Here is a 21,126-nt window from a genome sequence, read left to right on the forward strand (position 1 = left end):
GTGCTCTGACTTAGCAATTTTGTTGCCTCTGTTCCCCTGGGTTTTACCTCTTTACCTGTTGGTGAAGGTAGTGAGGGAGCACAGAAACATCTTCTCTATTTCTATTTATTGGCTAATACAAGACTGCATCTCACCCAGGGGGTGAGTCCAGTATTGCCCTTAGACTGAAAATACAGGGAGTAAAAAAATAATATAAAAGGTGTCTGTAGCTCTGGAAAGATTTGAGGATTTCTCTGGGGAGACTGAGAGAGGGGAGTCCTCCCCTGCCACCGCCAGCATCGGTCAGCTGTGAAATGCTTCTGAGAGAAGGCATAGAGAGGGACAGTTCTTGTTATCCCAGGCTGTCTGGTAGGAATCAGGAGGGAGGTGTGTACCAAATGATATTTTTCAGCTGTGAGCCTCCAGCTGCATGACATTTCCAATTATCCAAGCACATACATATGGATGTGCAGACCCTGCCACGCTGATGGGCTCTGCTGAGATGGAGCCCGCCTGGCTCTGCTGCCACCCCCACCCCACAGATGGGCACGGGCAGCTCGCAAAGCCTGATGGAAAGCAGAGCCAAACTTTGTCCTTGAGATCTCCATACGCTCTCAGGACACTCGACAGCATTTTGGAATATGGTGCAAAGCCTGGATGAGAGCAGAAGCACTTGTTTCCTACAGAGCTTTTCCTCCCTCGATGTTTCAGCTCAGGTCTGTGGGCAATTAACTGAATCCCAGGCAGACAGGTTTGGGCATCCTGCAGGATCAGTGATGGGTTTCCTGCAGGGCATGAGCCAGGATGCTCTTGTTTCTCCGAAGGGTTATTAATGACTGGGATTATCCATCAGCTGCAGTAAAAGCTGTTACACCCACACAGCTTCCATGAGTCAGATCCCAGACAGCCAACACAGGCTGCAGTCAGAGAACACAGAGGTGAGGAAGTGACCCATCCCACTGATCAACACTTGTTGGCAACAGGAAGGTGGAGGAGGAGGTTTAAAGGATGTTCTTCTCCCAAAATTTCGGGATTTGGGCTTTATAAACTTTACAAGAAGAGTTGCTGATTGGATATGAAAAATAGATTGGATATTTTTTTCTGTAAGCTCCATTTATACTCATCAGAGTGCTACAAGTAATAATACCAGGAAATAGATTTGCAGACAGAAGTATGATTTTTAACTTAAGGGTGTTCATTTAATTTCAGCTCTTGTCTCCTAGATGTGCCTCCTTCTAATGCTCTAAATAGCTCTTCTGCCTCTTTGATGTTTACACCCTTCAAATGCATAAAGACAGTTCTCTACAATTCCTCATTTTGCCAAGCAATACATACTTAGTGCTTTTCATCTCTCTCCATAAATCAATCCCTTTCCTCCAACAGGAGCTAGAATAGGATTTTTTCCCTTATTAGATTTGTACTGAGAATTTCTTTTCAGAAAACAGATAAATGATACAAGGGTTTTTTTCATGACAAAGCATCCTATCATATATTATTAGCAAACACTTCCACAGTAGAACAGGAATAAAAATAGAAAGTGGGCTATAAAAAAGAATGTATAGCAGGATAGCATCTAATCTCGCAGTATGGTGTTAAAAGTGGAGCATTTCCTTCACATTTCTTTGCAGATCTTCAAGGAAAGATCCAGGAGGCCTCAGAAACGCTTAGCATCTCTTACTTAAGGTTTTCGTTAAATTCTGTGTGATCCTTGACACTGAGTTAATGAATTTTCTCCTTATTCAAAAAGCCCACCCACTGCTTGTGGCGTGTTTGAAGCTTCAGATCCTTTCTGCCAGCTCAGCTGCTGCTCCCTGCCTCGCTGTCCCTCTTCCCAGCATCTCAGCATTGGTCGTGCCCAACCTCTTCCACGAAACTTCAGTCGAGAAAGTACCCGAGTTATAAAAAAATATCTCGGATCACACTTATCCCAAAGCCAGATTTTTTTTTTTTTTTATTTACTGAACTTCAGTGGAAGCCATCAAACATGAACTGCTTGGGGCTCTCACCTGGCAGGCCAGGCTAAACAGGTACATAATGCGCATTTAAGATTAAGATTCCCAGGCATCACACCTCTAACTCAGGTGGCAGCTGTTCTTCAGAGGCTCAAGTGAGGTGACATTTCCTGAGGAAATCAGTCCCCCTCAGGTTTCCCATATTTCTGAAAGTAATTTTGGTTGAAGTCCAGCAAACCCTAAAAAAATGGATTTAAAATGAAATTACAAATGAAAGATGAATACTCAGATGGACAATTTCAGCAGGTATCTGTCAGGAAAATCTCAAGGCTTTGGGAATCAGGCTGCCCTGGCATGGAGGCACTTGGGAGTCACACTTGGACACGTGTTCAGCCAAGAGCCTGGTGTTCTTCCCTGCATTGCTCTTTGAGCTGTGAATATGAGCAGTGAGGAAAGAAGAGGGTGATCAATGGGTTTATTTTCCTTCTTTGCAGCTTCAGGGATGAATTGGACAACAGGAACCTTCCCCTGGGGCTGAACAGCCCAGCAGGGCTGGCTCTGGCTCTCAAACTCCACCTGGGACCTGCTGCAGAGATGGGCAGGGACAGCAAGGTTTGGACCCCAAACATTTTGGTGATTATGTAATAAATGTGGCAAATAATAAGCTGTGCAGCTGTGGCATATATTTAGGGAGGGAGCCTGGAGGGAGCTTCTATCTTCTTACAATGGAGCAGGTGCTGCAAAGGAAACCAATATCTGAAACTTTTAGCAAAATTCCAAAGATCTTCTCTAGAGCTGCTGCCAGCAAGCAGAGAGAAGGCAGAAAGCCCAACACAAAGCCAACGTGGTTTTTAATACACAAATCAGACCAGTGCCAGAAGTTGTTGTGTGCTGGGTTTTGTGACTGTGCAATTTAATTTCTTATTGTTCTCACTGTCCTTAGAGCTGGGTCAGCCCAGCAGTGGGTCTGGCCACTTCCCTGGGGCAGCTGCTTCTTGGACACCATGGCAGATCTCTGTCTTTTGAAGTTCTCCGTTCTTGTTGCAGAAACTTCATTGCTGCCACCTTGGGGCCTGCCAAGTCCCTGGGAAGATTTATGTTCTGGCTTTTTTTTTTTTTTTTTAATTTGCCTTTTGCTACTTAAAAACAGCTTTTGAGGATGTTTGACTCTTGGTGGTGGTTACAACATCATAAATGGATTAGGGTGGAAAAGACCTCTAAGATCGAGTCAGATCATTGAGTCCAACCACTAACCCAGCACTGCCAAGCCCACCACTGAGCCACATCCCCAGTTGCCACTTCTACACATTTTTTTGAACACTTTCAGGGATGGTAGCTCCACCACTGCCCTGAGCAGCCTGTTCTGATGCTTGACAACCCTTTCCATGCAGACGTGTTCCTTAATATTCAATTAAACCTCCCCTGGTGCAAATTTAGGCTTCTTTCTCTTAACCTGTCACTTGTTACCTGGTAGCAGGAACATCAATGACTAAGTATGGTCCCTCTCAGCCAACCAAAACTTGAAAGGTCAACTTTTTTGAACTCAAAGGCCAGTGTTTCAAGTATGTGTAGTACTCTTTTGACCCATGTTAATTGTCTTTCCTGATATGTGCTCAAATGTCCCTGGCCCTCCATGGGGAGCCTGAGAACTGCTCAGTTCTGCTATTGCTGCTGAAAACAGATTTCTGTAACTGCTCGTGTTGTTGTTGTATGGTAGTTTAGCACAGTAAGGAACTGGAGGTGAGAAGGTTTCTTAAATTCAGGTTGTGCATTAGTGAAGAATTCTATGTAAGTCACACAAAAAACTCCTGAAGATGGCAGTAGTTTTGGTATTTAAATGATGCTGGTAAACATCAGTTGTGTACCTCGGTGGTGCAGAACAGGCAAATAAATGCTCAGTGCTGTGGTCTAGGCCCTAAATTATCACCGCAGACACTCCCAGCTGGGCATCAGACCTGGCTTTGGAGAGTCTATCCAAAGACAGAGATACCCTTCTGTCCCTTGAGTGTGTGTATATATGCACACAAATATAAATATATATGTACACACGACTGCTAAGCCTGTAACAGCCAAAGCTGTCTGTTTGCTGCACATTCTGTTTCTCAGGGCAACATTTAGTCTGTGAACTCCCTGAAGACAAGACTGACTTGCTGAATATTTCCAACATGCCTAACCCTCCTGGGCTTTCATTTCCCGACTGGCTTTTAATGTAATGTAAAGATTAGAAATTATATCTTCCATTAAAACTTTATTAGGCAGCTCTTCCACTTAAGAGAGCGGCTTCACTTACTCCCAGCCAAATGAATTCCAGTCATTGAAAGCTAAGCATGAAAATGCAGAGGGGGAAGGAGAAAGCCACTTGCAGTCTTGAAAAGATGAGCAAAAATAAGAATAGTGGGTTCAGTGGCCTGTCTGAGACACATGTAGCTCAGTACAGAGCCCTGGGCCAGAGCTCCCTGGGAGCTGCAATCACAGCTCATGGGTACAACAGCCAGCGTGGCGAACACTTCCTTTCTTGGCAAGGGGAATCTGCAAATGCATTTCCCCCACTTCTACATCCTGCAGGTTTCTACTGGAGTCTGTTATAATTACTGGGAGCATCAGACATCTGCTGCTTCCATGGATGTCACTAAGGCTACTGGTGGGCTGATTGATGTGTGGTTACCGCTGGAGAGCAGCCTGAGTGGCAGCAGCTGACCTTCTTAGGAGCATCTGTATTGCTCCTCGCCTTCCCTCTGGCTTTTGCTGTGACCTTTGGATACAGATTGATCCCAGATTAGTGCTTGTTAACAATAAATACCCTAAAATTAGGATACAAGTAGACAAGTTCTGAAAAGGTTAGACAAGCTCAGGGCAAGTTAGTGCAAGACTCTGTTCACCATGCTGGTGGTTGGTCTGTGTGGTCTGTTTTCCAAAAGTGTTTTCCATTCTTATTACCTACAATTCCAGAACAAAACCAGCTGGACAGCCTCAGGATGGGAGTACTGTGGTGTGGCACTTGGGCCGCCTCAGCTGAGCTGCACAAAGCCAGGGGATGGACTGTAACTTATTTTCCTGAGCAGTCCTGTGTGAATGGAATTAGTATTTTGCCAAGTGAAGATGGGTAAATGCATCCAGCTGTACTAGACTGGCTTCAGTTCATAAGCGGCAGACAAGGTTTTTCATTTTCCCTTGAACAGCTATATTGTCCTCCCCACTTCATTTGCAAACTTCTGGCTGCACAAATACATCAGAGTGGGCTTATACATTATATATATATATAAATGATATGAAAGTTGTAGGTTGTGGAACGAGGTAGATTTATATCCAACCCACAGAGAACATCACTGATCATCAGCTATGAAATGGTTAATTAAAAACTTCATTCCCAATCATCAAAGGTATTTTGAGCATCTTTGCAACATCTTCAAGTGTTCGGGAACACAAAAAAAAAACCTCTGAGGGGAAAATTAACTGTGTCAGGGGTGATATAAAGCTGCAGCAGTACCTATAAAGTGCCCCAGCAACACAAGAAAATTGAAGTAATGAACAGAAATGCTCAGTTAGAGATTTTTCCGTATTTTATGTTAATCATTAGGTTAGAGCTGAAATTAGCTTTAATTGATATTAGGAGTTGAAAAAAATGAATCCTCTGGAGGATGAGTCTCTTTAACCTTTAATGATGCAGTAAATAAAATATCCTGTCAACATTTGTGCGGTAGTAAGGGTTTTCAAAATTCCATATCTGTGTGGTGAGCGATTCAATCTGCCTAATTCTCTCCATTACAGCAGATAAAAGTGATGTCGGTGCATAAATTCAGCTGCAGGTTTTCCATATTTCCAAGCTATCTGGTAATTCCCCACGCTGGTTTGTTATTTCTAATAGGGGGATGAAGAGAGGAAGGAGGGACTGAGATCAACCCCAGTTCTGTGTGCTGGCTTTGCCACTTGTGCACCTTGACTTGCAGGCTCCTGATGCCAGGGTAGTGACAGAGAAACTGTGCCTCAGCGGAGGTAAAAGGAGCAATGCTGCCTATTCTTCTTTTCAGGTGAAATATGCCTGAAAATGTTTCATTTTTCACTTTAAAGGCACGGCAGAATTGCAAAAGAATTCAATGCTTTAGGGACACTTAGTTTGGTAATAGTCAGACCATTCTTCTCTCTGTCAGGGCTCAGCCTGGTGTTGAAACACCTCATAACTGACTTGGTGAAGCACAAGAAATATTCCCCCACTGTAAGCAAGAAGCCTGTTTTTCATAAAATCCATTTGATCATTGCAATCAACTGGAAGTATTACATCATTTAGGCAGGTTACTGTAGTGGTGATGGTGACTCTGCTGTAGTTAACTGGGAAAGAGAAAACAAATTTCCCCACTTAAAACCAGCTTTTGTCTTTCATCAGGACTGATGCAATAACAGTTCTCATCCCATGGGATATAGATCTCCTTTGGAAAGTTCCCAGCAAGCCTTTCAGTGTTAAGGGGAATATATTTCTGCATACTCACAGAAGCTCCTGAGTGATGCTGGTGTTTCACCAGGTGTGAGTTTGTTATGCTGCACTGTGATGTGAAAATAACTTCTCTGGTGAGACATGGTTGTAAAGTCCTTGAGAAAACCATGTGCTTTAAAATGCTGGTGAAACATCTGTTTTCTTCATTCTTTTTTCCTTCTTGCATGGGGCTCGGGAGGATTCAGGCGAGGAGGTAAAATAGAAGTGTCCTCACAATTAACTTCTACCTTATGCTCTGTTTTCTTTCCTCTGATGAGGCTCAGCTATTTTGGACAATACACTGTCCCGGGCCTGCCAAGGATGTGTTGAAACAGTGGTCAAGCACTGGAACAGGCTGCCCAGGGCAGTGGTGGTTCAAAAAGACGTGTTAAATGTGGTACTTGTGGCCATGGTTTACATGGTTTTGTGGTGAACACAGTGGTGCTGGATTAATGGTTGGATTTGATGATCTTGGAGGCCCTTTCATAGAATCTTTACAGGAATCCGGATACAATAAATTTGTTTTGTCAGCAAAAAAACACTCAAAAGTCGTGTTAAGCAGTGTTAGGTCTCATTTAAAGAGGAAACAGCCAAACCAGCAAAAACAAATCTGATGAATGCCCAGCTCCCCCGACCAGGAGACTCTTGGCCAAGTCATTTCTGAGGGGTGGCCGGCAAAGCAGTGGAAAGTGCTGGGAATGATGGAGGCAGCCCTTATAAGCAAAGTAATTTTATGGAGTTAAGACACACAGGATCTAATTTTCTTCTAGAAGACTCATTACCATGATTTTGTTACACATTATTTATGGGCTGTTATGATAGTCCTGGCAGGTCATAATTGGCTGAAGCCGGAAAATTAGTCACATTTTTCACATTTGGAAGAATGATCTGTACAGCTACACTAATGACTTCATTCCCGGAGATGCCACATGCCGGGCAGGGACTGCCTGTCTTGGGGTGTGGCTGGATTAACCCTTCCTGGCTCTGAGCACCCTGCAAAGGCATCTATTTTTGCTCATGAGACACCAAAACAACTTGACTTGAGAACAGCTCTTTGGCATGTAAGTGCCTTGCTGCTTTTGTGATGACCTCCTCTTTCCTTCCCTTTCCTCAAATCTGAGTTAGTTTTGCATAGCACTATTTTTCTACAGGGAAAAGACCTTTTTTTTAACTAATTTATCTGTGCAGGGGCATTGCACTCTCCCCATCAAAGCCACTGCATCATCACAGCAGTCAGGCAAGCCCAGCTCTTCCACTGATGGTTTTAACCCCTGGTAAGAGATGGGCAACAGATTAAAGTGAGGAAGAGCCTCATTGGCAGCACTCCCAACTGCCTTGCTGTGTACACAGCACAACCCAAACAGTCTATCACAGATGATGAATCAGAAGGGAGCACTATAATTGCTTTATCTGCCTTTTGGGACACCACAAGCTGCTTACTCTTGAATTAGAGCCTGGTGAATGTTGCTGTATCTTCCAGAAAAGTGGACAGCTTTGATTTGGGGATTTCTAGTAATCAGGAATCCACTGCCCTGTTGGCTATCTATTCCCAAACCCCTTAATTGCCATTGTTAAAGAATGGACCTGAATTCCTGAATAAATTTGTGCTATATGGCATTGTAGCATTTGAGTCATGTTGCAGTTTTGTCTGACAGACTAAAGAGAAAAACATGTGGCCACAGGAGAAAATTATAGAGCATGATGCAGCAAATAATACCTTGGACTGAAGGATGCCAGGAGAAAGTTAAGGGATGACTTCATTTGGTTTGCAGCTCTTGTGAAAGCCTTTCCTGTTTTACTGAAATCTGTCTTAGTTTGTAGGTGTCAGGACCAGCACAATATACTGGAGTGAACTGGTGTGTGAAATTCAAATCTGGGAGAAACTCCCAGTTGCTTTTTGATACTCCCTGTTTCTACGGTCAGGGGTGGCATAAACCCTTTGGTCAGAGCATCCTGCTGACAGCAGGACCAGCCCATAAGGCCCAAGCCACAGACTGCTCTGAAACAGTTTAAGGGTGGGGTAGATCACAACAGCCTAAAACCATCTATGGCTCTGGGAGGAAAGGCTCAGCTACAGGCTGTGTCCAGACTGTTTCTCCAGGAGCAATGGCCCTCCTACAGTGCTCTCCCCACCTCCTGTGAGCTGCTGCTCTCTGTAATCCATCCTCTGTCACTCCAGCATGGAAAAGGGTTGGCCGGTGCTGAACTGAAGGCAACCTCTTAATCAAACTAAGAGGTGGGAGTTAAAGTGTTTGCAAAATACCATACAAATGGGAGGGTTTGATCACGTTAAATGAAGGATCTGATTCATTAAATTAAGTGGAAAGCAGTGTACATGGATAATTTCAAGGGTTGAGGCTGAATGCGGTTTTTAAATAGGAAGTGATCAGCCGCTATACACAACACAGAGCAGCTCTCAAACATTTTTAATGACAGTATTTGTACACACTTTAGTTTAATTAACACATGGCACAAGAGGGGTTTGGTAACTAGGATGTAGTCTCACACCAGTCGTCTCAATTATAACACATGAAATTTCAAGCATCGATACACCCAGAAGGACGGCGCCCGTCCCTGCCCGGCAGGGTCTGGCAGCTTGAATTTCCATCACACCTTGTTTTTCTTGGAATGCGACAGTAATTCCTTCTCTCCAGATGGAGAAGTCCCCTTAGAAGTGGATGATCAGCTCCTCATTTGGATTTATTTCTTGTTTTCTGCAATCAAAATTAAGGGGGTTGTGTATTGTCACTGCCCAGCGATCCATGTTACGTTTCTGACAGCTATGTTTATTAGTAAATATGTAGTAATTGCTTCCAGAATTAACTAGGGCTGCTCTTCTGTGTCTGAATGTGTAGAGACATTTCCTGTGATGTGTGATTCCTCTGTTAGCACAGCACTCACTGGATGCTGGGGGACTGTGGCAGGCACAGCTGGGTTTTACTTCCCTGCAGGCGCAGTGTTGGTCCGGGGAACCAACTTCAGAATAATCGGCTTCTCTGGTATTAAGAGCCCCTTTGAACTCAGCTTCATTGGGATCTGCAACAATAAGAGGAGAAACACACTTGGAGATAGACAAGTTAAATAAGTAGAGATTAAAGGAAAGAAACTTGGCCACGGTTTAAGCACAAACTGGGTCCGTAGTGCCTGGAAGTGCAAAGTGTCTGGTTTTGGCACCCGTGGTGAGAGACTCAGCACCCACCTCTTCACATGAGAGCATCAAACCATGATGGGCTCCTCACCTGAGTTTCTTTGCAGGTCTGGAAGGTGAAATGTTGCAACAGGGAGGTGATGGCAACTTTGAGAGTCAGGAGAGCAAACCGCATCCCGATGCAGTTCCTGGGACCAGCCCCGAAGGGCAGGTACGTATAGGGGTCCATGGACTCCTTGTTTTCCTTACTGAACCTGGACAGTTACATGGTTGGGGAAAAGAAATGAAGGCAGCAAAAAACCAAAACGTACATATGTTATTTATCCAGACATCTCCTGCTGGTGTCTTGTAAAGATTTGTTTGGGGGGGTTTCCTGAAGTGTTTCAGGGTACCCCAGCAATCGAGTGCTCTGTCAGAGCCCTTGTCCAGGTCAGAGCCCTTGTCCAGGACAGGGTGGGATCCCACTTGAGGGTTTGGTTTTAATTCTTTCCATCTAAGTTGGAAGCAAGGTGAAAATCTAGGTAACATGCTGTCCCAAAATGACTGATATTTTCATCTGTTGTATTTAGTGAGAGAGAATCCACAAGTTGTTTTGTTTAGGAGCAGCCTATGGCTTCAGTATTGCTAGGAAAGGTTATCACTTCCTTGAAAACAAGGAGGGAAGGCAATTCTGGAAAGATCAACTCTGGCAAATTTAGTAGAAGCCTGTGTGAAGGGAACAGGTTCAGCAATGAGGATTGTGCAGAGGATGGCCAGCGCTTATAAAAACTTACCATCTACCCCCTCTCAGCAAGCCTAAAAACTGCGTACAAGATCCTGTGATCAATGTTATTCTCCCAATAAGATTATTGTTTGAAACCCTGCTTCAAGTGCAAAGCTCATTTCCTTCTTAAAATTACATTCCCGTGAGCCTGCGATTTCTCACCCATATTGTTTGTAAAAAGATAGGAAGAACACCATTAGGAAGCTAATCAGAGATTAATACTTAATTACTAAGTGAGTTTCTTCCCTGTTATTATGCCTTTTGTACCTTTCTGGTCTGAACTCCTCTGGGTTTGGCCAGTACTCAGGGTTGCGGTGCAGGACGTAGGGTGGGATGGTCACAACAGTTCCTTTGGGAATGATCACTCCATTTATTTCTACGTCTTTCTTGCAGGTTCTCTCAAGACGTCCTCCAAGGGGATACATCCGAAGGGTTTCACTCACTGTCATGTCGAGATATTCCAGCTTCATTATTGCATCGTATGTGAGAGGAGCCTGTAGGATGACAGGACCAGGTATGTTGGCATGAGAATTGGATTGTCCTAAAATGACCATAGAGACCAGAGTGTCCCCAAGCCCCACTGCCCCAACTGTTGACAAAACAAGATAGAAGAAAAAAAGGCAAGATAGAAGTTGAGTAATTGGTTTAATTTTTTGCCTCCCTGAGTTATGGAAAAGCCTGGAAATCCATGTCCACTTGTTCATGGGTGCAGGAGATGGCAAATGGGTTTGTGCAATGGGGTGGCTGGAAGGCTTCAGCTGCCAAAAGAAAATTGCTACAGGGCTGAGTTGTCTCAGTGTGTGTCTCTTGGAGCTCTTGGGAAAGCCACAGGGAGGGTGTTAAAGAGAGAAAGATCTCTCATTGTCCTGACTGAACCAGGAAGGCAGCAGGGGCAGAGGGTCCTCACCATCACTCAGTATCCCCTCACCTTGTTGGGCAAAACTTTGTCGATCTCCTCCAGCACCTTTTGCTGTACATCGGGGTGCATGGCCAGTTCATAGGCCAGGTAACAAAGGGTGTTGCTGGTGGGCTCATACCCAGCAAATATGAAGATGAATGCCTGTGACAGGACCTCCACGTCAGTCAGGGCTGTGAGGAGAGAGGACACAGGTACATGAGCAAAACTGGTGTTGGGTGATGGTCTCAGCAAAGACCAGGTAGCAGTAGGTGGAGTTGAGGCAGGTTCATTGGAGTTGTTTTCTGGTAAAGCACTTGTAGTACTCTGTCTGACTGGAAAAAGTCAGTTGATAGAGGAACCAGATGATTTCCTGAGTATCAGTGATTGATGCTGAAGGATCTTAGCCCTGGTGCTGGCAGCAAGGGACAGAGACAGAGATTTCTGTCCCTTGTTGGTCAGGGGAGATGGTGGTGACCTGGACAGCTCCCCATATTCTCCTCACTCCCAGAGCCCCTGTTCCCGTGATGAATATTTGAGTGTTGTTACCTTTATATGAGTGATTTGTTTCCTTGTTCTCGTGGCTGGCTGAGTTCTGGGATTCAATCATCAGCTGCAGAAAATCTACCCTGCCCTGAGAGGGAAAGCAGGAGAGTTTCTTTGGTGACAGGTTCCTTGGAAGGTTCAGATAAGCAAATTTCATAGCCTGAGCACAATTTTTGAGCTGCAAGTGTCCCCAAAATGCATATGACTTCCTTACTGAAAAACATAACACTTGTTTTTTAGTTTGGACACCTGTCTGTCCTTTTTGTTAAGCCATTGACTGAGAGAGCAATGTCTTGAATGAATTTTGGGAAAGGGACCCAAACTCTAAAATGGAAAATTTTGCCAGGAAGCAGCTGCAGTTTTTTAAAAGCTGGAGGAGAAGTTGCAACCCTAAAGGTGTTTTGCTGCTTATGTGCTGATTCTTCTGTGCTCCCTCATCCTCTGCCTAATCTTCTTCAGGGAGTCTCTTACTCTGATTCATTACAAGTTGTGCAGACCAAAGCTTAGTCCAGTTCTGCTGAGCCTTTGTCTGGATTTAGCTTCAGGTCACAGATGTACAAAGTCCACCTGACTCTCTGCCAGGACTAGTCAGGTAGGACTTTTCTGACAGTATTAAAATCAAGTGTTTACACTTGAGTAGATTCAGGGTTTTGTTAAGTCACTGTACTTTGGCTTCACCTTTAATATCATCACTGTAATTATATTTCACTCCAGTGTACTTTGTCACAATTGCTATCAAATTCACACTCCCTTACCTTGTGAGCCTCCTTTTCACGGTCCTTCTTAATTTTGTCAATGGATCTCATGAAAAAATCTACACTATCAGCGGGGAAGAAGCTTACATTCATCTTGGCCAAGAGAGGAGTAACAAATGGGAATACAACTGAAAAACAAATGAAGAATTCAATTGCACACTGTAAACAAACTCCACCTCACATCAGGTAGCTGTGGATGTCACTGAAGAAGTAATGATGCTTCTGGGAAATTCTTTCCTTTTTTAATTTCTTTAGCTGAGAAAAGCCTGGACTGTGCCTTTTTTTCCTCTTTCTCATTCCCTTGGGATAGTTTTAGATGCAACCCTCTCCCAGACTTGTCAAATGGGCACAACCAAGCTGGGTATAATCATTCCTTTAAGAGATGACCAAAGCATATTCCACCTCCTATTTCTAAGGCACTGTTTTCTAAGGACAGGTTACTTCTGTACATTGTACAGCACTAGAGCAGGAATGTGGCTCAGAAGAGAAACATTGAAAATTCTGAATTCCTTTTTCAGGCTGAGCTCTTCACTGCCCTGCTGTGCTCACACAAACATTTTCAAGTCTCCCTCAGAGCATTTCCTTCATCACAGAGTCTTGATCTTGAGCTTTTGTACATATTCCTAAAATCTACAGCACTAGAGTCTCCTCTGTGCACAGATCACAACTTTCCCTGAGTTTTGGCAAGATATCTAACCTTGATTTTAAGGTCCATTGCTGCTAATCTATTGCACTGGAGGAAATTGCATCTAATTACAGTCTCCACTCAGCACTCTCTTCCAGAAAGTGCATTTCAGACAGCACCACTCTCCTCAAGCCTCACTTGCTTTTCAACACTTATTTCCCAACACTTATTTAGATATTGCTGGGATGTTCCTATGTTTCCTATGCACTGTGGATACCAAAGGTGGAGGAAGCTTCCACCCATCTGCTTCCCAGAGTTTTAGCATGAAGCTAATAATGAGGAAATGATGAGACAAGGGCAAGGTGGGCTTGCATCCTAGCAAGGAAAGTTATCCAAGCATCAGTTGGAGTCACTTACATGACAAGATGAAGAGTGGGTCAAAAAAGTCAAACTTGACCAGTTTCTTCATTGCTCCAACAAAGGGGTCTTTGGGGTTGTTCATGGAGTCAATGTTCACACCAAAGGAAGTGCTGGTGACGACATCCATGCTGTAGCTTCCAAAGATGCTGAGGAGAGGTGGAAAAGATGGACTGTGGTTAAATATTTGGACTAAGTGAATGTATTTTTTCCTAATGCCTATGTGACATTCAAACATAAATTCTCATAAGACCTCCTGCCCTGGTTTTGAAAGGAAAATTGGATGGTAAGAAAAGAAAAATTGAAAAGAAAATTCAGTGATAACTGAAAAACACAGTGAAAGGGATAGATTTTGAGAGAGCTTTGGTTTCAAGCCTGCACAGGTTTTGAAGTCAGACAGCTTTTCCAAGGATTTTAAAACAGCATGGAGCTGTGGGAATAGGTTAGTGGAAGGACAGCATGTGGCTCTCGAGCATGTTGGCTTCTTGGGGAGGGGTGGCAACATGCCTTGCTTCAAATATGCCCTGAAAATGGTCTTGTTTAACCCAGCACAGCCCTATAATGTTACAAACTGTCCAACCCCTCTCTTTTATGGGTTTTTTTTTAGGGGAGAGCTTTGCTGCTGTGTGGCTACTGGTGTGCAGCTGCCCCTTCTGCGTTTGTGCTTTGAAATTGGGGATGAAATACAGAGGTTTTGTTCCAGAGCCCATACAGAGGGTGCACATGAGGATAACAGACTTGGGGCCGCTGTGCAGCCTCACTCCACCCAGCATTGGGCACATGATGGACAGTGCTGTGTGTTGGGCAGAGGGGTCAGCAAACCCAGTGTTCTGTGGTATAAGAAGGTGGTGCACAGATATCCTGAGTATATGCAGGAAAAACTGGGTTTTCCTGGCAGGTTTGGAGCGTTTTGGATCTGTGGATTCACAAAGCTGTGCTGGAGCATTTTTCTCCCCATCTAATTCCCTTTGCAAGAATTCTCTCAGGACCTCCACCTCTGGGAAGGTTTACTAAGATCCCAGCTTAAATTTTGCCTTTCAAATTTCCAGCCAGGCTTCCAGCAGGCCCCATCCCTCATTTCAGAGCTGTGGCTGACCCAGGGAGGGATCTGCGTTGCTGGTAATGAATGAAACACAGCACTTGCTAACAAGGTTTGCTCTGCCTGCTGCTCCTGGCACCTACTTACTCCTTCACAGACAGTGAGTTGTCCTTTTCCAATTGCTTCTCAACGTTTTTCACCAAAACTTCCCCATAGTGCTTTATTATAGGGAACATCTGTAAGAAAAACCAGCTTTGGTCACTTCAGTATAGTACGTTTTACTCCTTTCAGACAGGCTCATGAAGACTACAGGGAGTTTCATGAATATTTACAAATAAGCTCTCTCTGCTAAGGTTTTATTTTAAGACTTTTCTGTTTTAAATTAGGCATAAATTAAACAGTTGCCAGGCTCTGACTAAAGAAATCAGACCCCTGTGACAATCTCAGCCTGCAAACGCTGCCTACTGACTTTCTGATTTAGTCTGTACCTGCTCCTCTGTGTTTTACCTCCTTTAGTTTCCCACTGGTGAATGTTGGAGAGAGCACAGTACGAAGCCTTTTCCACTGTTCATCTTCAGCTAATGAGATAGCATTGATCAGCACCCCTGCTAGATCCACACGCTAGACAGGGAAAAAGACAAGGTGTTAATCTCGGAAAAGAGAGCAGCTTCCTTGCAGGGATGGGAATGTGGCATGTAAGTCCCTGCCCAGGCTATTTCATACTGCTGGCAGCAGGCTATGGCCTGACAAACAGCCTCTCTCAAGGCATATATACTCAAATAATCCTCTTTCCTCCAGTAAATCAACTGTGAGATGCCATTTCCAGCCCAAGAACAAGTAACCCCACAAGCTCAACACCTGCACGTCTGTCTGTACCCACACCTGTGTCACAACTCTGCATCCCACTGCTTCCTAGCTGGTGGCATGTGTGCTAGCTGGGCCTTACAGATTCCTGCATGCTCACACAGACTCAGATTCATCCATATATATATATATATGTGTGTGTGTGTGAGTGAGAACAGAATTTGTCTGATTCTCAGCTTCCTCTGCCAGCCCGGGTGTGCAGTCCCAGGCTGTAAGGCAGGGGAACAGTGACATACAGTGGCCATGTACAGCAATCCCTATAGTGCAGCCACTCATCCCAAAAGGATGCTTCTTGGCATCTTGCCCCCTCCTGCACGTTGTTTTCTGGACTCTGTGGGACCTCACGATGCTCTGCTCTTACCCTCCGGTTGGTAAAGGTGGAGTAACAGTCTTTCACCAGCACAGATTTAATGATCTGGGGGTCTGTGACAGCCAGCACAGGTTGCCTGCCATCGTAAATCCTGGTGGGGGGAGAAGAGGAGGCAGATAAATAACCCCAGATAGTTGAGGTGCAAGGTTTGGCTGATGGCTGTAAACCAACTTGTTAAACAAATGCTCCTCCATCACCAGCTTTGCTGTTTAAGTACATAAATGTAGGAAGTAGAGATGGAAAAGAACTCCCAGACCTTCTCCCATCTGGTTTTGTAAACAATAAAGGGGGGCAAACACCTTCCAAATTCACTGGGAAATGAGCAGGGCTCAGTAGCTCAAAGGACCAGATACTAAATGAAGCAAGTGTCTTCACTTTCTCCCCTGACTCTCTGTGTTTTTCCAGGCACTTAAACACATTACAGTATTAGAAGGAAACTTGTTCGACCCCTTTCAGGCTCTTGAGTTGGGTGTCTGGAGACTTGGGCTGACAGCACTGAAACATCCTTGGAGAGGAAACTCAATCCTTGTTTTTGTCTTTTAAGCTGCCAGTTCAGAATGCCTTCCTGAAACAGATGTAGATTAAGTAGATTTATGCGCTTTCTCTGCTTACGTAAAGATATATTTTTCCAAACTCCATTTTTTTAAAGCTGCTATAGGGACAAATGGATGCATCATAAAGGATATACAAGTTTGTAGCCCAAGTTATAACAGCAGTGATAAAAGCTGTTAGAGATGTCTAGAGCAGAACAACCATAACTGCAGTAGGTCCCACTGCAGCAGGTGAGGATCAGCAGCACAAGGAAGTCTTTGGATCAGCTTCTTCACTCAGTCTTGGGAGTCACTCACATTCCTCTGCTGTTGGTAAACCAGAGGAACCCAACCTCCCAGTTCCAGATTCCTGCTTAAGTAAATAGTTCTGCTGCTGATTTTGTTAGGAGCAGGGAAGGGCCTTTTGTTACCAGACTTAAACTAAAATTCATGGTATCGGTCAAAGCAGTTTCTGTGTGGTGTGACAGTGACACAGCCCTGCATCGTCAGCCTTCAGTGACAGCCACCACCAGCATCTGTCATTGCTGTGCTCACCCTGCTGGGACTGTCAGGGCTGCAGGTAGAGAAAAGAGAGCTCTTCTAATGAATTTGTTCTCCCCTTCATACTTTAAGTAGAGATCAGTGGTTCATACTCACCCCCAGACTTTCCCGTATTTCTTGAAACAGTCACTGTCAAACTCCAAGAAACCCTGGGAAAAGCAATTTAAAAATTATCGTAGAATCACAGAATATCCTGAGTTGGAAGGGACCCACAAGAATCATCAAAGCCAAACTCCTGGCACTGCACGGGGCAGCCTCAAAAATCCCATCATGTGCCTGAGAGAATTGTCCAAACATTTGAACTCTGGCCGAGTTGGTGCTGAATTGTCTCAGAGCAGATGCAGCAGAGAGGATGATATTGGAGATGGTGGGTTGGGAGGAATAGCTGTAAACTGGTGTTCAGAGGTACCTTCTGAGTTCTCCTCCCAAAATCATCATGGACAGCATAAATGTGCCCCATGCTTGTGAATGAGCAGTTTGCCAGGGCACTGGCAAAGCGTGGCTGTAAATCAGCTGCCCCGGAGGGCTCCTCGGGGGCTACCCTGTGGTCTGTGCTGCTGAGCCTTATCCCACACTGGCCTGTGCACAACCCACGTGCTGCAGTGGAGCTTGGCATTTGGAGATAACTTATCATCCCTGTGTATCTGTTCAGCTGTACAGAGCAAAGGCAGATATTTCTGGAGCCAGGAGGGCTTCAGTCACTCACTTTGCGATATTCCAGGCAGGTCCCGAAGAAAGGCAGAGGTCGAGGTCCGGGAACACCCAACTTCTTGAACACACCAAAAGGCCAGGTCCCATATCTGTGGGACAGAAAAGACAGGAGTGTTACATCACTGTGGAATTGGGGCTGTGAGCTTTCCTAAACCTGGAGACTGCAGCAACACCCCTTTGGAGAGGAAGTAGAGGAGGTTGGTGCAGGAGTCAGAAAAAAACTTGGCCCAAATGAAAATTGCCCTACAAAAACTACTTAATAAACATGGTAAGGCTCACTGCTGCCACACAGAGCTTCAGAGGGTCCCTTTGATGTAAAAGCAACTGTCTCCATAGGTGCTCCAGAGGAAATGGTACCTTGAAGCCTTTAGCAAAAGCCTGAAGAGGAGCTCATTGCCAACCAAAGGAGAGGCAGAAAAGGGAGCCAGGAGAAGGAACACCAACCAGGCTTACATGTTTTTACTGAAGAGAAATCAAAGCAGTGCCAGAAGTGATGTCCCAAACAGGGCTTTTGTCAAACTGTACTTTAATTTTATTTATTGTTTTCCCTCCCTTAGTCTGGCTGTAGCTCAGTGGAAGTCTTGTCTTGATGGTTTTCTCTTTAGATTTTATTGACAGCTTTGTGGATTTTTTTTTTCTCTGAAGCACCCTTTTTGGCAGCTCTAAAGTTATTACTTCTACCTCAGGGCTTTCTGTTTCTCAACAAGGGCCTGGGCTGCAGCCCTTTGAAGCTCGTGTTTGGCTGTGTTAAAAGAGCACCTCAAATATTTGGTTTTAGTTGGTAGCTGCAGCTTCCCAAGTGAGCAGGTCATGGCAGAAGGGATGTAAAATGGCAAAGGTTTGGCAGGGGATGTTCTCAGAGATCCTCTTTGGGCCACAAGGCAGTAGCTGCTCAGCCAGGATCTTGGGGATGCTTATCTGGAAAACCGGAGTCCAGGCTGAGATTTAGTGAAGGGTTTCTCTTTGCAATTAGTAATACTTTTCTAAATTTGGGGGACCCCAAATGAGATCCCAGACCCAGCACAGGTTCTGCCAGAGCAGAAAAGCAGATCCCATCTTATGGCCCAAACCGGGCAGGTGAAAAACAAGGAACTGGGTGTTTTCAGGTGCAGAAAGATTTCACAGAGCTCAGTTTGTCAATGTTTAATCTTTTCTGTCAAAGGTTAATTCAGTAGTAGGTATCAAATGTTTGTGAATTCTTGTCTTTAATGTTTATAGCTAGCCAGGGCTGTGGGAGGACCAGGAAGTGTCAGTCTGGGCTGGTTACAAAACCCAGAAATACTATAGGAGCATAAGCCAGGCTTAATCCACTTGAAACACAGCCAGGAAAATATAGTCTACAATATAGGAAAAAAAAGTCTAACACTCTTACAACTAAAATGTGTCAGGGTTTTCTGCAGGCTGAGAAGGACCATTCAGTGTGAAGCCAGGGAATAATCATTACTTCTTCCTACCATGTATGTGAACTAGAAATGCCTGAGATTCCTTCATGTGTGAACTGGAACAGTGTTGCCTCAGATGGATAAGAAGCATCTAAACAACCTCCCTGTGCCAAGGCAGTGAAATTTCTAATTTAGCTCAGATATCAGAGCATAAAGATCTGGGTTTAGTCCCTTTTGCCATAACAGAATTACAAGGGTCTGCTGGAGGTGGAAGTCTGGTAACCAGCAATCTTAGATGACCAAAAAGTTACTGAAATGGGAGGGTTTGGGTCAATAACGAGGATGGCTTTTTTGGCTTGGTTGGTTTGGTATTGGGGTTTTTTTTTAAGAGTCTGCCCCAAACAGGCTTTTGAGTGATCCAAATCCCAGGAAATGGATTGAAAAATATGGCTAAAACTTACAGAGCTGCTGTGGCTGGAGCATTGCCAGGGCAGACAAATGGGCTGTGCTCGTGTGCACCACATTAATCGTTAAGGTTTATGGTTAGCAACACGCTGTCTCTGCCTCAGGGCTTGTCAATACTACCCAGTTTGTCAGCTCAGCCTTGTTGGCAGGGGCTGTCAGCAGGGATGCTGTGTCCCAGCACAGGGGGTTCAGCCAGCAGTGCTGAATGGCATCAGTAAAGCCAGGGAAAGAATTTTTTCACCAGCACAGCTCCTATAGGGAGGGTACGTTTCTGCCTGTGGGAGTTTGTCTGAAAAGGCAGGAGAAGGTGTCTGACCTTGGTCTGGGCTTCACTTCTTCCCCCAGCAAAGGTGGGCTGTGAGGATGGACATGGGATGCTGTCCCTGCAGGAGTGTGGTAAATCAAATTCCTGGAAAGGTTCCCTCCAGATCCAGGTGCTCATGAGTGGAGCATCCTACCTGGGCACTGTAGGAGTCAGGAGGAGTAAGAACTGACTCTATGAATATTCTTTTCCTGGTGTCTTTCTGCTGCCCTCTTTGCAGCAGGGTCATCTTCTGCTGACTCTCCTCCCTAGCAGCCTCAGCCAGGGAGGCACAGCTGTATGTCTTTGGAAAATAACCTAAAGATCATAATCCTGACTGAAGCCAGCACCCTGCTGGTAACCAATACCTGACACCATCATTATTCAATTATTCCTTTGATGTTTAGCAGCAAGATCATAGCTGCATGAGAATACTCCAAACCTTGGAGCAAGATCACTCATCTGTACAGTTTTTAGACTCTTCCTGCTACTTCCCAGAGCCTGGTTAGATGCTGGCAAACTGGAAATCACACCTACTGTTTGCTCTTCAGCAGATTAGCTGTATGGAAGTGAACAATGGCAAGAAGAGGAAAAAGGCAGGAGCAAAGAATCAATAAAGAATATTTTACTCACGCTACCAGGAGGGCTACGAAAAGAAGCAAAAGGGCCCATGTCTCTGTAGAGAAGGCAGGGAGAAGGTTCATTTCAGTTCTTCTCTGACTGGCTTTGAGTTCTGCCTTGACGTGTTTGTCCCACGTCTGTGGGAAATTGCACACTGTTTGGCAGTGTGCAATCTTTTCTATCCTGTCATATGATTTAGGGGCCCTCCTTCTGTCATGAAGGAGGTGGAGTGGAAGGCAAAGGTAGCAAAGTATGCTAATCTGAAAAACATGATTCATGTGTGCGACAAGTGCCTGGCTGAACTGTCTGAGGTTCAAATTATTTAATGCATACATTGCCAACCATTTCACCTGGTTTCTCTTTTGTAAGTAATAACTGACTTCCTATTGACTAATGCTCCTGGGCTCCTCCACCAAACTAAATAAAACCAATGTTACAATGTTACAATGAAAAGGTAAATCCCAAAGCAGGTGTCAGAGTTGGTTTACAAAAGGGAAAGAGAAGTGAAAAGGTTATTCACACACTGTATGACAAAATCTCTTCTGGCAGATGAATTAACTTCGACAGAATTTAAGATTTTTGTTTAAAATATCTCTTTCTGTTGTGAGGAGCAAGCGCTGCCTGCTTCTGGCTGCATTGATCAGAAGCAGCTTCTAACTAAGGCAGGAATTTGCCCCCTGTAAAGGCTGTAGAAGTGCACCTTGTTTGCTGGCACATGGCCAGGAGTTTTGTAA

The 21,126-nt window shown here is 44.6% G+C and overlaps 1 protein-coding gene across 1 annotated transcript; it reads right to left on the reverse strand.

Moving 5' to 3' along the window:
* Positions 1–9,164: 9,164 nt before the first annotated feature.
* On the reverse strand, positions 9,165–20,572 carry LOC116795092 (cytochrome P450 3A9-like). Its single transcript, XM_032704440.1, has 13 exons — positions 20,405–20,572; positions 17,619–17,712; positions 17,009–17,061; positions 15,813–15,912; positions 15,095–15,208; positions 14,735–14,823; positions 13,549–13,697; positions 12,507–12,634; positions 11,755–11,839; positions 11,239–11,399; positions 10,578–10,804; positions 9,639–9,801; positions 9,165–9,435 (listed from the first exon to the last, which is right to left on the reverse strand). Exons 1-13 carry the CDS (start codon positions 20,473–20,475, stop codon positions 9,337–9,339), a joined length of 1,533 nt encoding a protein of 510 aa, XP_032560331.1. The 5' UTR covers positions 20,476–20,572; the 3' UTR covers positions 9,165–9,336.
* Positions 20,573–21,126: the final 554 nt, after the last annotated feature.

This window comes from Chiroxiphia lanceolata, chromosome 16 (assembly GCF_009829145.1).
Source record: "Chiroxiphia lanceolata isolate bChiLan1 chromosome 16, bChiLan1.pri, whole genome shotgun sequence".
Lineage (NCBI taxonomy): Eukaryota > Metazoa > Chordata > Aves > Passeriformes > Pipridae > Chiroxiphia > Chiroxiphia lanceolata.